General features: G+C 51.0%; 2 protein-coding genes across 6 annotated transcripts in view; one reads left to right on the top strand and one right to left on the bottom strand.

Annotated features, from left to right (window-relative positions):
• TCP11 (t-complex 11) overlaps positions 1-18745 on the bottom strand; it is a 132656-nt gene that overhangs the window by 82866 nt on the left and 31045 nt on the right. The gene's annotated exons all lie outside the window — the stretch shown is intronic.
• SCUBE3 (signal peptide, CUB domain and EGF like domain containing 3) overlaps positions 7089-18745 on the top strand; it is a 34975-nt gene continuing 23318 nt past the window's right edge. For all 3 annotated transcript variants that reach the window (XM_014846256.3, XM_014846255.3, XM_044776504.2), the window contains exon 1: positions 7089-7634. In XM_014846256.3, the coding sequence (XP_014701742.1) occupies positions 7550-7634 (85 nt within the window). In that variant the 5' untranslated portion in view covers positions 7089-7549. The remainder of the gene's footprint in view (positions 7635-18745) is intronic.

Raw genomic sequence — 18745 nt, 5'->3', positions numbered from 1 at the left:
GGAGTTGGAACTCATCCCGGTCAGGCAATGGTCCACAGGAGACACAATGAGCGTCTGCGCTGAGACAGCAGCAACAGAGGTAGAGAGGAGAAATGAATTTGAAGGAGATTTCAAAAGTTTCACCCTCAGGATCTGGTGGTTTGTTAGATGGGGGAGGAGGAAAGAGTCCTTACAGACTCTGAGAAATCCAGCCAGGGCCGCTGAGTGGGTTATGGGGTCATTAACCCCAAGATGGAGATGACAGGAAGAGGACAGGTCTGGGGAGAGTGTTGAGAAGAACAATGAGTTTGGTGGAGGGTTGGTTGAGCTTGAGGTTTTGAAAAATACCACAGAGATACCTATAAGCAGGCAGAAATATAGGACTAGATAGAAAAGAGAGAAGAGAGCTAGAGGTTTGCTGTTAGTGCCATCGAGTTGATCCGACTCCTAGCGACCTTGGGTACAGTAAAGGGGAACCCTGCCTGGTCTTTTTGTGCCATCCTCTCCCCTTCTGGCACTATATCAGACAATGTTCCACTGATATTCATAGGGTTTTCATGGCCAATTTTTTCAGAAGTGGGTGGTCAGTTCCTTCTTCCTAGTCTGTCTTAGTCTGGAAGCTCCTCTGAAACCTGTCCGCCATAGGGGACCCTGCTGGTATTTGAAATACTGGTGGCATAGCTTTCAGCATCACAGCAACACACAGCCACCACAGCATGACAACCAGCAGACAGGTGGTGTGGTTCCCTGACCAGGAAATGAACTCTGGCCGTGGCAGTGAGAGCGCTGAACCTTAACCACTAGACCACCAGGGCTGGCTGACTGACTAGAGATGGAGATCTGAAAATCATACATCTAGAATTAGAGCTAGAAGAAAAATGGGACTAGAGATGTAGATTTGGGAGTCATCAGCACATTGGTGGAAGTTGGAGCCATAATCCCTCACCACGTGGGGCAAACTGTTCACCTACTTTGAGCTGGACCTTCCATACAACTTATCAGCAGTAACCCACTGACCTCCCAGGTCAGAACTGTATCCTCCCCATTTTCTAGAGGAGGAAGCTGAAGCTCAGAGAGGTGAAGAAATTTGCTCAAGCTCACTCATTGATGGGGCTGCATTTAAATTTAGAACTGTCTGACCACAAAGCCAGTATTCTTTCCAACACCCTTGCTGTTCCTGGATGAGAGTCCCTAAGGAGGTCACGTAGTGTAAGAAGTGAGAAGAGCCAAGTTAGAAGCACTTAAGAAGCCAGTGGAGGGAGAGTGGCCAGCAGGAGATCGGGGGACTAAAGGGCTGCAAGAAGGGGAAGGAAAAGGTTCAGAGGCTTCTGATGATGCAGAGAGGTGGGGCTAGATGACTGGCAGGCAGCCCTGGATATGGAGATATGGAAGTCACTGGAGACCTAGTGGAGGGATGTCAGAGGGGGGCTGGGCCAGACGGCACTAGGGTGAGGGGTGAAGGGAAGCAGTGAAGTGGAGACGAGGGCAGGCATACTTCTAGAAGTTCAGAAGCCTGGATGGACAAGAGGCAGCAGGGTCTGGGGAAGTTTGTTGTTTCTGCTGTAGGATGTTGCAGGTTATACAGTGTTTATAGGAGGAGTAGCTGAGGTGAGAGATTCAGAAAATGAAGGGGATAACTGACAGTGCCAGCTTCCTGTAGGGGTGAGAGGGGATGGGATCCTTGCACGTGTATGTGGGATTGGCCTTGGCCAAAATGAGGGACCCCTCTTCCAGCAGTGGAAGGAGGGGGGCAGGGGATAGGAAGTTCACACCAGATGGCTTCTGGCTTCTCAATGAAATAGGCATTGAAGGTGTTGATTGGAGAATTAAGGTGGCGGAGGTTGGCAGAGGGGAAACCAAAGTTTGGAAGAGCAGCTGTGTGGAGGGGACAGGGCACAAGCTCAGGGCAGTTTGGAGACAGGCCTTGTGATGTGCAGGGGTCTGGAACCACACATCAGTGTTAATGCCAACTGGCAGGTTAGAGATTTTTGTTTCCTTCATGGAAGCAGCCAGGGAGCAGCAGGTGGGGAGGAAGCAGGTGGCAAAGTGATTCAGGAGTGGGAGTGGGCAGAGAGGAAGGGCTGGGAGGACACTGGGATCAGGGGCCAAGGATGAGCCAAGGAGGTCACCCAAGCTGCCAGAGGAGAGGCTGAAACAGGTGTGGGCAGCTTGGACCAAGTTACACGTCTCCCAAGTCCTGGCAGGGCTGCCAGTGGACCTCTCTGTAAAGGCAAGACTAAAGGCCTTGGAGCAAGTTACTCCTAGAATCCTAAGGCTGGAACAGACTTTGAGAGAGCATCACTTCCAATTCTCTGTCTATATGGCCAAATGGCTCCTGAGCCATCCTGGACAGGTGGGAAACAAGGACCCACCAGGATCAACCTGTCCACTGACCCAGCATGACCCCCCCCTTGCTTCTATTTCTTTTGTTGTTGTTCTGACTATTCTCTTTTTTCTCTCTCCATCTACCAATTGCTGATTTTTGTTTATATTTCTACCTAGTCCATCTATTTCCTTCTGTGTGAGTGTCATCAAGATTCACCTCAAGTCCCTCCTCATCCATGAAGTCTTCTTGGATGATAGACTTGTATTTCCTCTGACTTTGTATGGCACTTTCTGTCTGGATTGCTTGATGTTGCATTCAAATATCCTGTTTCGCATATACAAATCTCACTTTCCTAGTAAGACTCAGGGCATCTGGGGGATTTGCCTTGTGACACAGAAGGGTCTGGAACCATACACTAGTGTTGATATAGCTCTTCAAGCAGGGATCACATTTTTTATGCCTTTTGTATACCCTAGAGGGCCTAGGACAGTGTTTGTTGGGGGAAGGGTGTGAGATAAGTAGCATATGCCACTTGATGGAAGGATTGGTGACTAATCAAATCATCAGGAAGAGGAAGAGAGGAAACTGGCAGCTCGGAGGGCACTGGCTAAGGAGCACTGATCCAGGAGTCAGAAGTCAGGGGGGGACATGGATTCTGCTTCTAGTTTTGCCTCTTAAATAAGTTGTGTGACCTTGGACAAGTCATGTGACCTCTGACCATCAAAGATGATGGTTAAAGTCTTCTAAAGTTCTACTCCTGTATGATCCTCCAGACCAAGGGCACTGCCCTACTACTTCTTGTGTGTGAAGGGGCTAGTCTGTGGCCCTCACCCTACCCCACATGATTAAATTGTGACAGCGACAAGAATGTGTCAGGTCTCTGTGGATTCAGAGGAGGCAGTGTAGGGAATGAAGGAGGTATACAATCAGGCCTGGGCCCAAGTCCTGGCTTTGTCCCTTCTTAGTCATCTGGGTAGGTTGACCCACCTGAGCCTCAGTTTTCCCATCAACAAAATGGGATGACAATTCTTGCCTGATAGGCTTGTGCTGGAGTGCCTGGTACAGTGCCTGGCACACAGAAAGCACTCAGTAAATGGTAGCTATGAGCTTTAATTTGAGTCTCAGAGTGTCTGTGCCTTCTTAAGGCAAGGTAGAACTGCAAGGTGGCAGGGAAAGAGTGATTCCGGATACCTGGCAGGTGAGTTTCCTTCTTGGAACTGCTGCTGACAAGAGCAGTGTGCTGGAATGCATGGCATTTTTGCAACCCTCTCAGTAGGAATGTGTGACAGAGAGGAACCTATTGGGGGTCAGCTGTGCTCACACATAGCGGCATCAAAGTCTGGCCTGGGACGAGGCTGCTTCTTCCCAAGCACTATCATACCTTTACTATCACACACTGTGGCCTCTGTTCCTCCTGAGAAGTAGTAGAAATAACAACAATAGCCACCATCTACTGAATACCTACTATGTGCCAGGGGATTTCTATTCATTATCTCACTTAATTAACACCGTAACCCTATGAGGTAAGTGTTTTTATTCCCTTTGTCAGAAGAGAAACTGAAGCTCACTGAGATTGAGTAACTTACCTGAAGTCACACAGCTAGAAAGTAGGAGAGCTGAGATGTGAACTGCAGGTTTATTTTACTCTAGGGTCCATGTAGTTAGACAGTGATGTATGCCTCACCTTTGAGGTCATATGACCATACCCATTTTATAGATGAGGACGCTGGGGCTCAGAAAAATGAAATAACTCATCAAGAATAGATAGATGGCTGGTAAATAGTAGGGCCTGACATTGACCTTGGGGTAGTCTAGTTTCAACATGTACAAGTTCTCCACTAGACCATACTGTCTGTCAAAGTAGGGTCACTGGACTCGTTTTAAAGATGGGGAAGCTGAGAAGCAGAAAGAAAAAGCAAAGGCTCATGGAAAGAGACTTGGCAGATGAGGGGGAGTCCCTGAGTGTGGTGGAGCCCTGGCAGAGGTGTCCCTAAGCAGCATCAGAACCGATATATATCAGCTATGGCCCCTCCAACCCAGTCCTCTCTCGAGACGTTTGCAGGATAAATTAGAACAAAATGAATGTTAGAAGCATCCCTGAAGGAAAGTGAAGCCCAAAAGCAAACTGCAGCCTGAGAGGTGAGTATAGGAAGCCCAGCGAACCGGGGGACACTTTCCCCCTGCCAGTGAGGGTACGGCATACACTGCTGCTTTTGCAGTACTACTTGCCATCTCGTCATTCCTTCCTTGTCATCTTCCTGAGTCCAGCTGTGAGTCCCTGCAAAGTGGACAGGGCATACGGCAATGTGACCAGCACCCCAATTCACAGTGGCCCAATGATATAAGCCCTGCTTCTGTTCCTTGAAGGGCTGAGGGGTGGCCTGGAACCAGATTTGATGGTGGGGAGCAGGGCATAACTGTCTGTTCTGCCCAGATGTGGAGGAAGCTCATCTGTTCCTAGAAGATCAGAGGAAATGAACAGAGGAAAGGCTGGCAAAGTGAGAAGAAAGAGGAAACTAAAGTAAAAGACAATGAGCCTCCCAGAGACATAGCAGCTATGGTGGGGCAACCCACTCAAGCCTCCCTCCCCCAACACCTGGGCAATGGCCACACCCAGAGGACCAGGAAATCCACTGAACTGGAGAGAAGGTCTGAGATAACCTATTACTCTGCCCCTACAGAATCCTCTATGCCCACCTTGCCTATGATTTAGAGGGTGGGCTGGCGCCCTCCTCCCTAGGGACCCAGAGGAGCTCACACCAGTGTCCAAAGCAAGGCAGACAAAGCAGGACACAGTGCAATCTCCCTTCACTGCACTGGGGGCTCCTCAGCTCTCTCCCTGTGCCCCCATGTGGATCAGGCACTGTCTGGCAACCTCCAATTCTTTCTCTTTTTTTGAAAACCACTCTCTTGTTTGGGGCAGAGAGGATGGCAAGTTTGCACTTGTCCTCCAGTCCTACACATAATTGGTGGCAGTAAGCAAAGCTGCTTCAAGGGGAGGAGTTTGCCAATGGAATGAAGGAGGGAGGGAGTCCTAGAGTGACAAGGGCTGAAAGGGACTTCTGAGATCATCTGACCCAAACTTTTTGTGGCCTCCACACCATTCCTATGATCTACGTGGTCCCATCCCAACCATCATCTTTCATCCCAGGCAGGAGCTCTCAAGTGCTCCTCCCCCAGGTTTCCTAAGGGCATTGTCTCCTTTCCCTACTGAGCTAACCCACTCTCTTTTTCCTAGGTGAGGACACTGAACCCAGTTGAGATATGACTTGCCCAAAAGTAATCTTCATCCCAGGATATAGCTGGGACAAGAAGCCCAAATCCCTGGCTCTGTCTCCATCCTCCTACTTTTCCACCCAATCCCTAGGGAAGAAGTTCAGTTCGTATCCCTGGGGGCTACGGAGGCCTCTGACAAAGTCCACCTGCCACCCCAGCTGATGTGGGCTGCCAGTGTGAAAGGCCTATGAACTGAGTTATTTTCAGAGAGTTTCTGGTCATTGTCTCTTCCTCCTGGGTTCTCTGAGGGCTCTGCGATGTTAGTCTGGGTCTCTTCCCTGCAGAAAACTGGCAATGAAGCATAAGTAACTCTCTGGAACCTGGCATGGCCTCAGTCGGACCAAAGCCCCATACTGCCCTTTCCAGAGGTCTTTCCTCATTCCCCTAGGAGGGAAGGACAGAAGGCACACAGCTGGTAAATGCCTCAGGTTCAGGGACACTACTCCGTCGGCACACTGTGCCCCTATTTAAAAAAAATATCATTTATCTTTCCTCTGCTGCCCCTGCAGTTGGAGGGATGAAGGCTTAAGAATGGACCGGCCAGGACCACCTCTTGAAGCTGCAAGGGCAGGTTTGGAGAAGTGTGTTATGCATCTCTTTTGTGTTTACACACATAGGCACGTTTCTGTGGTTAATTTTTGCCCCTGTGCTGAGCTCATGAGAGCGTTTTTCACGTGAGCCCAGTTCTACACGGGTAGGGTGGCTCAGTGGGCTACCTCCGAGGCCTTAATTGCAGAGGAGTCTGCCCTGGAGCCGGCAGTTCTAGCTAGGGGAAGGCTACTTTTTTCTTGGTCCTCAATTAAAGTGGGCTCAGCACTAGGAATGGAGATTGAGTCCAGAGGCTGGGGTGTGGTGGAATTAAGAGTTGGGAGGACATTACTCCGCCCGTTGTTGGAGCCGCTCTCAGTTTTTCGAGGTCCTATGTGGCTGTGTCCCGCATGTCAGGCTGTGTTGGCAGGCATGTCTGAGTGCCAGCGCGATCCCGTCCGCCCCAGCCTCCCCGACACCCTGCACTCTCTTTGTCTCCTCGTGGAGGTGTGCGTGCAAACCTGCGTCGAACGGCCCTCATCGCGTGCGAGGGCGGGGGTGCACCCTAGCTCCCCTACTCTTTCCGTGGCGAGAGAGGACGAGCCGCAGCCCGGTGCTGTTTGGTCTGGAGCCGAGCGGGGCTTGCATTGATCCATTGATTGTGCGCGGTCTGCGCCTGACCTCCCTGCTCCCGGGGAAGCCGTCTCCATGGAGACTGGGCCCGCTCCCCCAGCGCGGGATTGTAAATTCCTGCAGGCAGCGGCCCGGCAGCCTGGGGAGGGGGCCGCCGCGCCCGGGCGCGCAGGGGGAGCGGCCGCCGCGCCGAGGCCCCATTTGAAAGAAAAAAGGGCACGAAAAAGGAGGTGGTGGAGGAGGAGGAGGAGGGGGAGGAGGAAGAAAACGAAAAGGAGCGAAGAGAGGAGGAGAAAGAGGAGGAGGAGGAGAAAGACGAAGAAAAAGCGACGGAGCTTGAGAGACCGAGAAAGAGCGAGAGGAAGAAAGGGAGGCAGAAAGGGCGTGTTTCTGGCGCTGCGTTTCCCCTCCCCTTTCTCAGGTCCCTCGCTCGGGCTCTGCGCGCTCTCCGCTGTAGCTCTCTCCGGGCGAAGCTGAGAATTGGGTGGGATTATACGGAGCAGCCCCGCCGCCGCCGCTAGCAGAGCCCGGCTTGGAGAGGGCGGGGGTTCCCCTCCGTCAGCGGCGCCGGGCGCCCCCAGCCTAGTCGTGCTCTTCGCCTCGCTCTCCCCGGCGTCGGGCCGGGAGAAGCCGGCAGCATCTGGAGCCTCCCGCCGAGGGCGCCGCGGTCCGTGCCCAGCGCCCGCAGCCTCCGGCCGGGCCCGGGTGGGACGCCCCCTCCCCTCCTGCCTCTAGTGCCCGGGGGCCCGGCCCGCTTCCGCCCTCCCGGGACTGCGAAACCGGCCCCGGCCGCCGGTACCACCAGCCATGGGCTCGGGGCGCGTGCCCGGGCTCTGTCTGCTCATCTTGCTGGTCCACGCCCGCGCCGCCCAGCACAGCAAAGCCGCGCAAGGTAAGGAGGGAGGGGCGCGGGGCCGCGGGGCTGCCGGGGCTGCGGGGCCCGAGGGCGGGGGCGCGATTTCCGAGGGGTTAGGGCAGGTGCTGGGAAGCGTGCTGCTGTCAGGACCGGGCACCCGCACTTCTGGCTGGGGACCGGACCTGTGGGCGCTGCGCCCCGGGCCAAGGGCTAGAGGAACTAGGGGCGGCACGGATGAGTGAGAAGTTTGGGGGGGGGGGCGCCCTGGCCAGAAGTGACCACGCTCCTCAGAATCCTGCCCGACTTTACTGCCACCCCAGCATCTTCGAAAGACTTCTTGCCCTCCAAAAGTATGGGAGAGAATCTTCTCTCAAACATTGCCAGAAACTTAAGTTCTGGCCTGGAGAGACTGAGAGAATGAAAACTTTTCAGGCGTGCTATGTATGTCTTCCCCTCACCCCCAACCTTCCCGCAAAGTTGGACAGAAATTTGGAAGTTGTCTTATCAGTAGAAAAATAGGATCTATGTATAAACCAACTCGGCTCTCACTGGATGGTAGGGGGCTGAAGAAGAGAAGAAAACTTCTGCAACTTTGGCTCCCAGCAAGAATGTTGCGTTTCTGCCTCTTTGGAGGGAAATCTCTTTCCTCTTGCATGGCTTTCATTTCTTATCATAATATTTATTTATTAAGGCCTCGGGTTTCCAATTCCATTTAAATCCAGGTCAGAATTGCATTAAAATAACAAAGTAAAATTCCAGGCCGGAGAACTCTGACAGATTCCTCTAGGAATTAAAGAGAGAGAGACAGGGAGGCCCTCCTGCCCCCATCCCTGACCCCAGGCCTTATTGCCTGGCCAGTCCCAAGGCTGTGCTGGCAGAAACCAGGCTGGTGGGCTACAGTGCTCTTGGGGACAGCCTCCCCTCCCCCTTGACCTCTTGCTACACCCTTCCCCCATGGTGTCCTCACCCAGGAAGAGATTTATATGGAGAAAAAACTCCTCCTGGCAAGGCTTTGCCCAGGAGGATATGATTCTGCCTATTGTCCCTTTGCTCCTGAAGCTAAGCTGGGATGTGGAGGTGGCTGGACTAGAAGGGAAAGTTGAACTTGGGAGTTGGGGAAGCCTGAGTCTCTGGCAGTCAGGTCGCTGTATCCCAGAGCCTGAGCACTTGGCTGTTAAGCTGCTCTGTATACTGGATGGGCTCCCACTCTGTTAAAAGAAAGGTGCTATATCAATGCCATCTTCTTCTCCCAAAACACTGCCTCTTCAACCACCCGCTTCTTCCTCCAACCTGTCCTTTAACACAATCTAAACACTAGAGACCCTCAGCTGTCAAATACTAGACCCCAGCCCTCCCCCTTCCAACCCCAAACTGTCTCTTCTCCAGTCCTAGTTCCAGACAGCCCACTCCCACCCCCAGCCTGGGAGCAGCCCCTCTCCCACTGTGGATTTGCTTGTGTTTTCATAAACAAAGCTAGCTTTTGTAGTGCGTGCTGACTTACTCATAACATGGAATTAGCTAGGGAGTTTAGTCTGAAGGAAGGAACAGATTTCATGCAGTAATCTAGAGACAAGATAAGGGCCTCTTTCAAGTTGGAGCCAGTGTCTGTAGTGGCCTAGTGAGACTAGGGGGAGCAAGTAGTATATTCAAGGGGGTTCCCAGGACAGATGGAGACACCTTGAAGGGACAGGTGCCATCAAGCCAAGGCTTTCAAGCCTGGGAGATCAGCCCATGGTTCAGGGACAGAAGGACTCAGAATCCCTCCAGGGTACTCCAGGGCTCCTTCTTTCATCAGCCACCCTGCTGGGTGCTGTGGGGGGGAGGGGGATGCAGCCAGAGTGGAGGCCCCTGCCCTCAAGGAACTTACAGACTAACAGTTTTGTTCACTGGCTATCTCATATTCGGGCCACACTTGCTCTGATTGGGCTGCAGTTAGCTTTGCATCTTCCTTGCTTCTGATCCCTGAGTCTTGCCAGGCATAGGATTGAAGCCTGTCAGTTCAGCTATCTTTGACCTGCTATTCAGGAAACTTATCAACCTGGTCTGCTGGAGATCACCTAACAACAAGTTTGCTGGGTTAGAGGGATGTCTCTGGACCTAAATCTGCAGGCCAATCAGGAAGGACAAGTCCTGACCAGGCAGGGCAGCCGTCCCCATAGACAGAATGCCGTGGACATCCCTTGCTCCCAAACATCTCCCTAGTTGTCACCAGTGCCAGAAAGTGCGCCTCTAATGCCACATGCTTCTAAAGGAAGCACTAGCAGGTCTTTAAAATACAAATACTCTTGGCAAGTATCTTGCACAGAGTTACTATACCTTTGGGGATATCTGAGTCTCTGTCCCTTTTCTCCAGAGATTCCCCAGGGATGAACCAAAGTGGTATGGAATGGGGAGGAGGGGAGGGACAAGGAAGGGAGCCTATAGTGTGCAGGTGAGTGTGTGCATGTGTGTGCAAGTGTGCGTGGTGGTTCACCACGGTCAACCACAGATGACATAGCTGGGTGTCTGTGTCTATTGTTACTTAGTTGTTAAGCATGAATACAGATGTTTTAGTGTCTTTGAGAACTGCATGTGGATGAGTGGGTGGGTAAGGTTGTGTGACTGGGAGTGAGCATGAGGGTACATGGTTTTGAGTGTTTTTCAAGTGCCTGTGTATTTTAAAGTAGACAGACTGGATAACCAAGATAATTGTTAACTTAAAAGCATTAATTTGCTTTGCTCTTCTGGGGGGGGGGGGAGTGGGGTCGGTGCAGCAGTGGTTAAAAAGACCTAATCCTTGTGTAGGGCTCAGGTTACAGCTGAATGGAAAGGTCTCCTGGCCTCCCGGGGAAAATTTGTCCCCAGGGCAAGCTCAGGGAGAGCCAGCCTGGCCGTTTAGTTTACCTGGTTGTTTTCTCTCCTCATTAGGGATAGAATTTTGATAAAGTCATGTATTTAGAGTTTCCAAGTACCACCATCCCTGGAACTGAGCGCGTTCATCTAGCGGCAAACAGTGTCCCTCTGTCTCGGTGCGTCTCTCCGGGTCTCTGTCTGGGTGTATGTGTGTCTCTCTCTTTCTTTTCCCCACCCCTCTCTTCCTCTTTAATGTGGCTGTTTCCTCTCCTCCCCGCTTCCCTGGGCTCCTGTGGCCAGCTCTTACAGTGAGGGGACTGTTCCTCCTAGCCCCTCCCTCCAAAATATGAAATGAAAACCATAACCGTGTCAGCGGGTGAGGGTGGCCCCGTGGGCAGCTGGCTATTGCCCATGCCCCATCCAGGCCACACTGGGGAGAGACAGAGAGAGAGTCAGTCCCCACTCTTTGGAGCCTGATCTTCAATCAATTCCCTCTAAGCACCCCCCCCCTCATTTTTCCAGAAGCGTAGAGAAGGGGGGTGGACTGCTTGCTTAGAAATTCCTCAGGAATCCCTTTGACCTCTCTTCTCTCAGTGACATGTCCCCCCAGGGAGTGGGGAAAGCCTGGGACTGGGGCAGAACTTTTCCACTTCTTACCCCTCATCTCCTTGAGTCTCTGCAGGGTGGAATGAGAGAGAGGGGACTAGAAGACATGGAGGCCAGAATTACTACAGGCAGAGAAAGAAGAAAGTTATCAGCAACCTCTAAATGAGATTGTTTTCTGAAACCTGCAGGAATCTGAGAGCATGAGAACCGGTTTGAGATGTGAGTGGCTGGGACCTGTTGTAAAAGGAGCCGGCCCTGGGTGTGAGTTTGAGAATACGAGGTGTGCATTCACTGGGGCATGTGAGCGTGCGTGTGCATGACTCAGGGTGTGTGTGTGTGTGTGCAGTGCTCCGGTGAGAGGAAAAAGGAAGCGGGGCAATGTGCGTTTTGTTTTCATTGGAGAAGTAAAGAAGTGGAATGGCTTGGTCCAGTGCCTTGAACTGAGGGTGGGGGAAGGGAATGGATGGCTTCAGACCCTCTTGAGAAGATGGAGGTGGAGGAGCTGGCTGCCTGAACTCACCCCAGTCCTTGCCCCAGCTCTGGTCCCCGAGAGTCAGGGTGTGGGCCTCCTTTGACGTCCTGTACCCCTAGCACATGACCACTTATAAGAAAGAGTGCCTGTCAGGGCTGGAAACTACAGAGCTGCTCTGAGGCTGGCAGTGCCCACAAGAGGCCCAGACCTGGGGACAGCTTCTTCAGGCTGAGTTATAAGACAGAAGTCTGGAAACAGAGGGACTGCTGGTCCTTGGGGGAAAAGTGATACAACCACCAACCCAAAGATGTTTGAGGGGTAGAGGAGCTAGTCGCCTGGGCTAAGAGGGGACATGGACCCTCCCCACTTCCTCACTGGCCCCTCTGTCACAAGACTGGCTGCTCTCCTCCTCCCATGCCCACATACTGCCAGCCCCAAATGGCATGGGATGGGGAGTATGGTGCCAGTGGTTTTAGGTAAATGCAAGCCTAAGGATTGAGGCCTCTGAGGAAATAACTGAAATTCTCCTCCTCACTTGTAAAATGGACTAGAGTATCAATAGGGTCCCTTTCAGCTCTCAGATTCTGCACATCTCATCGAAATCCTTCCTGCTGAAGGCAAAAGACACTATAGCAAGCCTCAGTCCTGCAGCGGGGCCTGCCCAGGCTTCTCACCTGAATCTCAGGCCCTCTCCTCCCTGGGCCCTGCTCCACTGCCCCCTGCCCAAGTCTGTGTCACTTGGCTACTCTTCCTTTCTTCCTCTACCCCAGTATCCTGGGGCCTCAAGTACCTGATAGTTCTTACTGTGTCCTTAAGTGGGGTATTTTCCTCCTGGCAACAGCCCCTGCAGAACAAGTATGTGTTTCTGTGTGTGTGAATGTGTGTGTATCCAACAATGTTGGGAAGTGGAGCTGAAACATTTGTGTTCTGGGAACTGAATACTGTCTGGGCGAGGCCCCAGGGCCCCAGTCCTTGCTCCCACACCATATATTCTCAACTCCAAGACTAGCCCTCTGTATTCTGTTTCCCTTCCGTGGGGACATCTCCTCTTTTCAGACCAAGGCACTCTTTTGTAGTTGCCATTGGATGCTGTGATTTGGCCCCACAGGCAGGATGGTGACGCCTAATTAGGGTACTGTGACCCTCATTCTTGCCCATGGTTTCCCTGTGGCTGTAACCATAGCCCTAGAGAGCTGTGAGGTTTGCATTTCAGAGCCCCAGGCCATGGGCTGTCTGCATCTGGTCACTGATGGTGACAAGCTGAGAAAAGACCTGGGCAGGAGCTGCTGGGCTGGAAGGAAGATCCAGAATAAGGAAATAGATCTAAGGAATCCTTGGGTGAGGGTGGAGTATCAGGATATGTGGGCATGGGGGGGGGGGCGGCAGGAAAAGAGGGGCGCTTAAAGGATGGACCCTGGGGAGCAGGTTTACAGAGAGGACGTTTTTACAAGTTTCTAATTATATTTATTTGAAGTTTTCCTCTGGCGGTTTGAAGCTGTTAACAGCAGGAACCTGTATCCCTGGTGTTTGTTTTTGTTTCTAACCAGCTGCTTGGCCCAGCATAGTGAATCCAAGGGCAGGAGACACCTGCCCCATGTCGCACTGTCCACCCCTTCCTCACTGCAACTCGGTCTGTGCCCACCATGGTGCACCACCCTCCTTCCCTGCCTGCCACTTAGCCTGCCCTCCTCCCTGCTGCCTGCATGCCCAAAGCCTCAGAGCATCCACATGACTACTGTTGACTTCCTACCAGGAACATCCAAATGTCAGTTCCAGGCCCCCATGGTTATGTAGTGGATGTTTGCTTCATGCTGAACTAAGTGCTGAGTTGGGGTGGGGGGGAGGCACAACGACGACTAAGGCATGGATTCCTCCCTCAAGTGTTTATAGAAGACAGTGTGTAGTGAGAGAGCACTGGACTGGGAGTCAGAAGACCTAGGTCCTGGCTCTGCACTAGCTGATTGTTCTTCCCTGAGATACTCTCTCTGAGCTTGTTCCTCATCTATATAATGACAGGCAGGACCATTTGCGGATCAAATGAAACAAACCACATGAAAGAACTTTGCACATTTAATGGAATTATACATCATCTGACATCATCGTTGTTTACGTTGTTATTTTTTCCCATCAATTTGGAGAGAGAAGACTGAAATCATGAAACTAGAACCTGCTTCTGCTCACTGCCTGCCTCCCTGCTCCTCCCTCTCCAATGTTCTGTTCTTTCCTCCCCACCCTCACTCCCCACGGCCCTACCCATCCTCTAAAGGCCTCTGACTCAGGGTTGTTGATTTAGTCCACACTGAAAGGGAGAAAATTCTTGCCCATTTAGGGGTACATTCAAATGAGCAAGGAGCTGGATTAGGGATAAGGTAGGAGTTCAAAGAGAAACTCATCAGGGCCCCCTGATGGGTGATGAGGCTCTCAGATTCAGCCTTGCTCCCTGCAATCACCAAGCACCAACTCCTTTTCCTGGCTCTTCAGTTGAGCAGGCTAAGCTTGTATAACAGTGAAGGGTACTTTTTTAAAAAGAAGAAAGTGCTCTGTCTCCTCCCCTTGGGGTCATCTGTGTGCTCTCCTGGACTCTCTCTCTCTAGGCCTCCCTCACCCCTGCCTGGCTTTGTCCAGGCTCAGGATGGGCCCAGGCTCCAGCTGAGGTCACAGAGTCTCAGTCCAGTTCCAAATTGGGAAGACAGCCTGAGAAGCTGGAGCTGGGAAGCCATGCTCCACCAGTTTCCCTAGTTGCCCTTTTGATCTAGAGGTAGAGCAGATGTGCACAAACATAGGTACACATGCACATGCTGCAGGTCAGAGTGTCATGGCCAAAGCCTGGGCTGGTTCTACTTTGGATGTTACTTAGATATGGGAGGTAACATTGAGGAAAGGATAAGGGAACTGACCAAGAGCAGCAATGGAACGCTAGTCTCAAGTGGCCACTGGCGCCCTTTCATCAGGTGTTAGTTAGCACCGAAGCTGGGGAGCATCTGTCTGACAAGGATGCTCTGAAGAGATGCCTGAGCAGCCTCAGATAACATCTAAGAACCCTGAGATGCTGTGGATCCTATAGGATTCCTGAGGAATCCTATCCTAGATTTATCGGTCCCAGTTTCTTCTGGCCTCAGCTTCACCAAATGGATGCCTTTAAGCAGGTATCTTCCCTTCTCTGAGTTTCCTGTCTCCCTACCCTTAACTTAAGACTAAACTTCCTGGGACTGCCCTCCACCCAGAACAGTTGTGGGGTCATAGGAGAGTAAAGAAGTGGGCTTTTTCTCTGTGGTAACAGAACAGAGAGGATGCCACAAATATGGACCTCATCCACTCACCCACCAACCCACCCATCTATCCACCCATCCACCCATCTGTTTAACAAATATTTACTAAATGCCTTCAGTATATTAGTCTGTCTTGTTCACTGCTGAATGCCCAGCACCTAACACAGTGCTTGGCATGTTGCAAATGCTCAATATCTATTTGTTCAATAGTTGAATAAATATGCTTAACTCTATTCCAGCTGATGTATAGGTTTCAAATATTGAGAAGCCATGGCCTCAGGGAGCTTACAGCTTCAGTAGGAAGATAATACACATAAATTAAACATTAAATAATGGTACAAGGTAGCATATAAAAGGCATCACAAGATAGTGATTGGTCAGGCGATCAGAGAACCTGACTGTAAAAGCCTTAGGACTTAAGAGAAAGAGTAGATAGCAGATCAGAGAAGGCTGGAACAGTCACGGGTAGCTTCCTACTAGTGGCATCTGAACGGGTCCTCAATGATGGAGGAGATTTGAAGGCATTTATGGAGAGGAAAATAGAGGTAGGCACACAAACATCCTAGGTTAACCTGGCTGGGGCAAGAAGGATGTCACATGCTTGTGGACACATTGGGATACCAGGCAGGCTGCTTTGGACCCACCAAATTGGGCCCACCAAATTTGCCCATCCCCTGTGACAGGCAAGATAACTACTGTGGTAATGTAAAGGTGGGCTAGACTCTACCCTAGGGGTGTCTGCTTATCTGCAGCCTGCAGTCCTGCTCATTTCCATTTGTTGTTATTCCTGAACTGGACCTGGGCAAAATTTTGAAGTAGAAGAAGTGTTTCCTTGGGAGTCCTCCTGCTTCCCTTTTGGGGTACACTTCCCCATCCTCAGAAGGGAATCTTAGGACTGCCTATGTTACAATAATCCCCCCTTTCTGGTCTGCTCTCTAACCCTCGTATCCCCCACCCCCATCCCACCTTTCCTCCCTACATTTAGCAGAGTTTATGGAGCACTCTGCTAGGCGCTGAAGCAAATCCAGAAGAAATGTCAGATGGCACTGGGAAAAGCTATTGCAGCTACAGACCTGTGCATTCATGCCAGGAGAGGGTGAGGCAGGAAGGTCTTGCCTCATCTGTGCTATCTCTGCAGCTGCCACTCTCCCCCAACTCAGCTTTTGATCTAGCCCAGTGCCTGGGGTGGGGCTAAGGGCACTAAAGGATGGCCTTCACAAAGGACTGTGGAGGGCAGCTTTTTGGTTCCCAACTGGCCTCTCACCCACCTCACCCTCCTCCTTGGGCAGTTCCCAGCATGAGTAGAGTAGGCAGTGGATCAGGTACCTTCAGGGATGTGTCTCCCCACAATTCCCTTACCATCACATGCTCCCCTGGTGCTGCATTTCCCCAAACCAGGCCTGAAATGGGACTTTGATAAGGGGGAGCAGGGAGGAGAGAGGGGTTCAGAAAGGATACTGAGGAAGAAGCTGGAGAAAAGGAATAAAAACAGTGAAACTTTATTGAGCAGTTACTATACGGCTGCATTACAATGCTAAGTACTTGATAAGTATTCACTCATTTGAATGCTCTTGGCAGCCCCATGAGGAGGTGCTATTATTATTATTCCCATTTACAGAGGAGGGAGCAGATAAATTCAGAGACTGGCTCAGGACCACACAGAAACAGGTGGAGCTGACATTTGAAGTGACACAGTATCAGTCCAGAACTCCCTTTCTCAAACACTCAGTCACATTTCTGCCCCTGGTCTCTTCCCAGCTTGGGCAAATAGTCCATTCACATTACCTGAGTTGGGAAGGGAAGACAGACAGCAGCCCAGCCTCACCCTGGAGATCTGGATGCAGCTGGTCTAGGAGAGTGCCTGGACACTCACAGTTTTCAAAAGGTCCCCAAGGAATCCCAGTGTGCAACCAGGTCTAAACCAGTCCATGCCCAACAGCATCCACTCATTTGTGAGGTCAGCAATAGACACCTGCACCCTGAGAGAACGAGCTAAGATGAGACTGTGCCCATGGGTGTAGAAGGGATCCCTGCAAGAACAAATTGTGGGTGGGCAGATGTGGAGGGAGAGACCTCTGAAAGAATGAATGGCAAAGGGAGGAGATGCTGAATATAATTTGGGGCCCTGTTTCAGAGCTCTGTTTTAGGTCTGTTTCGCTTCAAAAGATTCCATCCAAATAGCTGAAGGGTCCCTTCCTCAGTGAGTGACCAGCCAAGTGAGGAAACCTGAACATGCCATATGAGATGGCTTTAGAGCATTAGCAAAGCAACTCAGAAAGAGCTGCAGTTGAGCTGAGGCAAACTGAGGCCCTAGACCCAGGAATCACCAGGAATAGAGCTTACCAGGAAGAGCTTTTGGGAAGACAATTTTGAGCCAGATTTGGGAAGCTGGGCATAGTGTGGCTAGAAGAGAAACGAGAGGATTGCATCTCAAATGTGAAGAATGAGACGTGTGTGAATGTCTGAAAAGGGGTAGTAGAACGGTTAGGTGTTGTAGAGGGAATAGGGAGGAGATAAAGTTTTCCAGAGCAGAGACCCTTTGCTGAAGAGGGATAAGCCTAGTGAGCGAGGAAGAGGGGTAAGATGGTGGGAAAAGCCCAGATGATGGAAGGGTGTAAAGGCCCTGCCAGGAAGTCTTAGTTTGCTGCAGTCAGCATCAGGGTCCACTCTAGTACTGGTAAGCATTGAATTGGAGGCAAAGGAAAGAACTGGGAGCCCAGATAGCCTGATGCAGATGCTAGTGAAGCACCAGCCAATTCAGAGACGGGCATGTATACCCCTGAGATGGCTCGAGAGAAGGAGCTTCCAGGTGAGTTTCCAAGTGGCCCTGCTGGCTTCTGGGGAAGGGATGGAGAGGGAGAGAAGGAGGAGAGCTCAAAGCAGGATGAACAGGATGATTATTAGTCACTGGGATTGTCCAGTGACTCATGCTGCCTCTAAAACTCACAAAGGTTACCACAGAGGAGGGGGTGATCATCCAGTCCCTCCTCCTCCAGGGACCAGACAAGAACATATAAAACTAAGCCTTAGGCCATTCAGAGATTGGAACTAGTTAAGAAATATTTTTCCCCACCATGGAGGGCATGTGTAAATATGGGGACAAGAAGGAGGGCTTGGACCTCTGAGTGCCTTGCCTTTCTTCATGCCTTTAACCACACTTGAAATTTTCTCTTTCCTCTTCTGATAATGCTTATCCAACCTCCAAAATTCAACCTTGATCTCACTCCTCAGGAAGTTTTTTTGGTCCACCCAGGTCCAGGGGTATCCCTTATTGAGAACTCCTAAGGCAGTACCATCTCACAGAACTTCTTATGAGGTAGGAAATATTCCAGATCTGTGCTGTCCACTGTGGTAGCCATTAGCTACGTATGGCTATTGAGCACTTGGCCTGTGGTTAGTGCAACTGAGAAACTGAATTTTAAATTAATTTAAATTTAAATAGCCACATGTGGCTAGTGGCCACCATCTTAGCACATTCCTAGAGCATCTGCTGTCTGAATCAGTGATTTAATACTTATCTGACACTTCCATCTACTGGGATGGAAACTACTGGTAAACTACTATTTACCAGACATTTTATTAGGTACTTTACACAAATTATCTCATCAACTGTTCACAGCCTTTCATGAGGAGGTTTTATCATCCCCATTCTAAAGAGGAAGAGATAGGAGAATTGGAAAAGTTCTTATGAACTGGTCTTCCATGCCCCCTCTTCTCCACTCTTTCGCTTTGGGATAACTTCCCAGAGTGGGCCAGCAGGCAGACAGCATGACTGCAGAGCCTGAGTGAGGTGGAGAGAAGTGTGAATTACAGCAGTTAGAATCACTGGGTGTAGTGGGCTGCTGCAGACGAGTTGAAGAGAGTTGGAGAGTAGAGTGCAGAGCTGAAGAGAAGCCTGAGAGATTTGAGGCAGGGTGTTTGGGGGCACTCTTCCAAATTTCAGTTCTCTTCTTAGCCCCAGGAAGCTT

This window comes from Equus asinus, chromosome 8 (assembly GCF_041296235.1).
Source record: "Equus asinus isolate D_3611 breed Donkey chromosome 8, EquAss-T2T_v2, whole genome shotgun sequence".
Lineage (NCBI taxonomy): Eukaryota > Metazoa > Chordata > Mammalia > Perissodactyla > Equidae > Equus > Equus asinus.
Note: the sequence above shows the minus strand (reverse complement) of the source record. Positions and strands in the feature narration are given on the sequence as shown.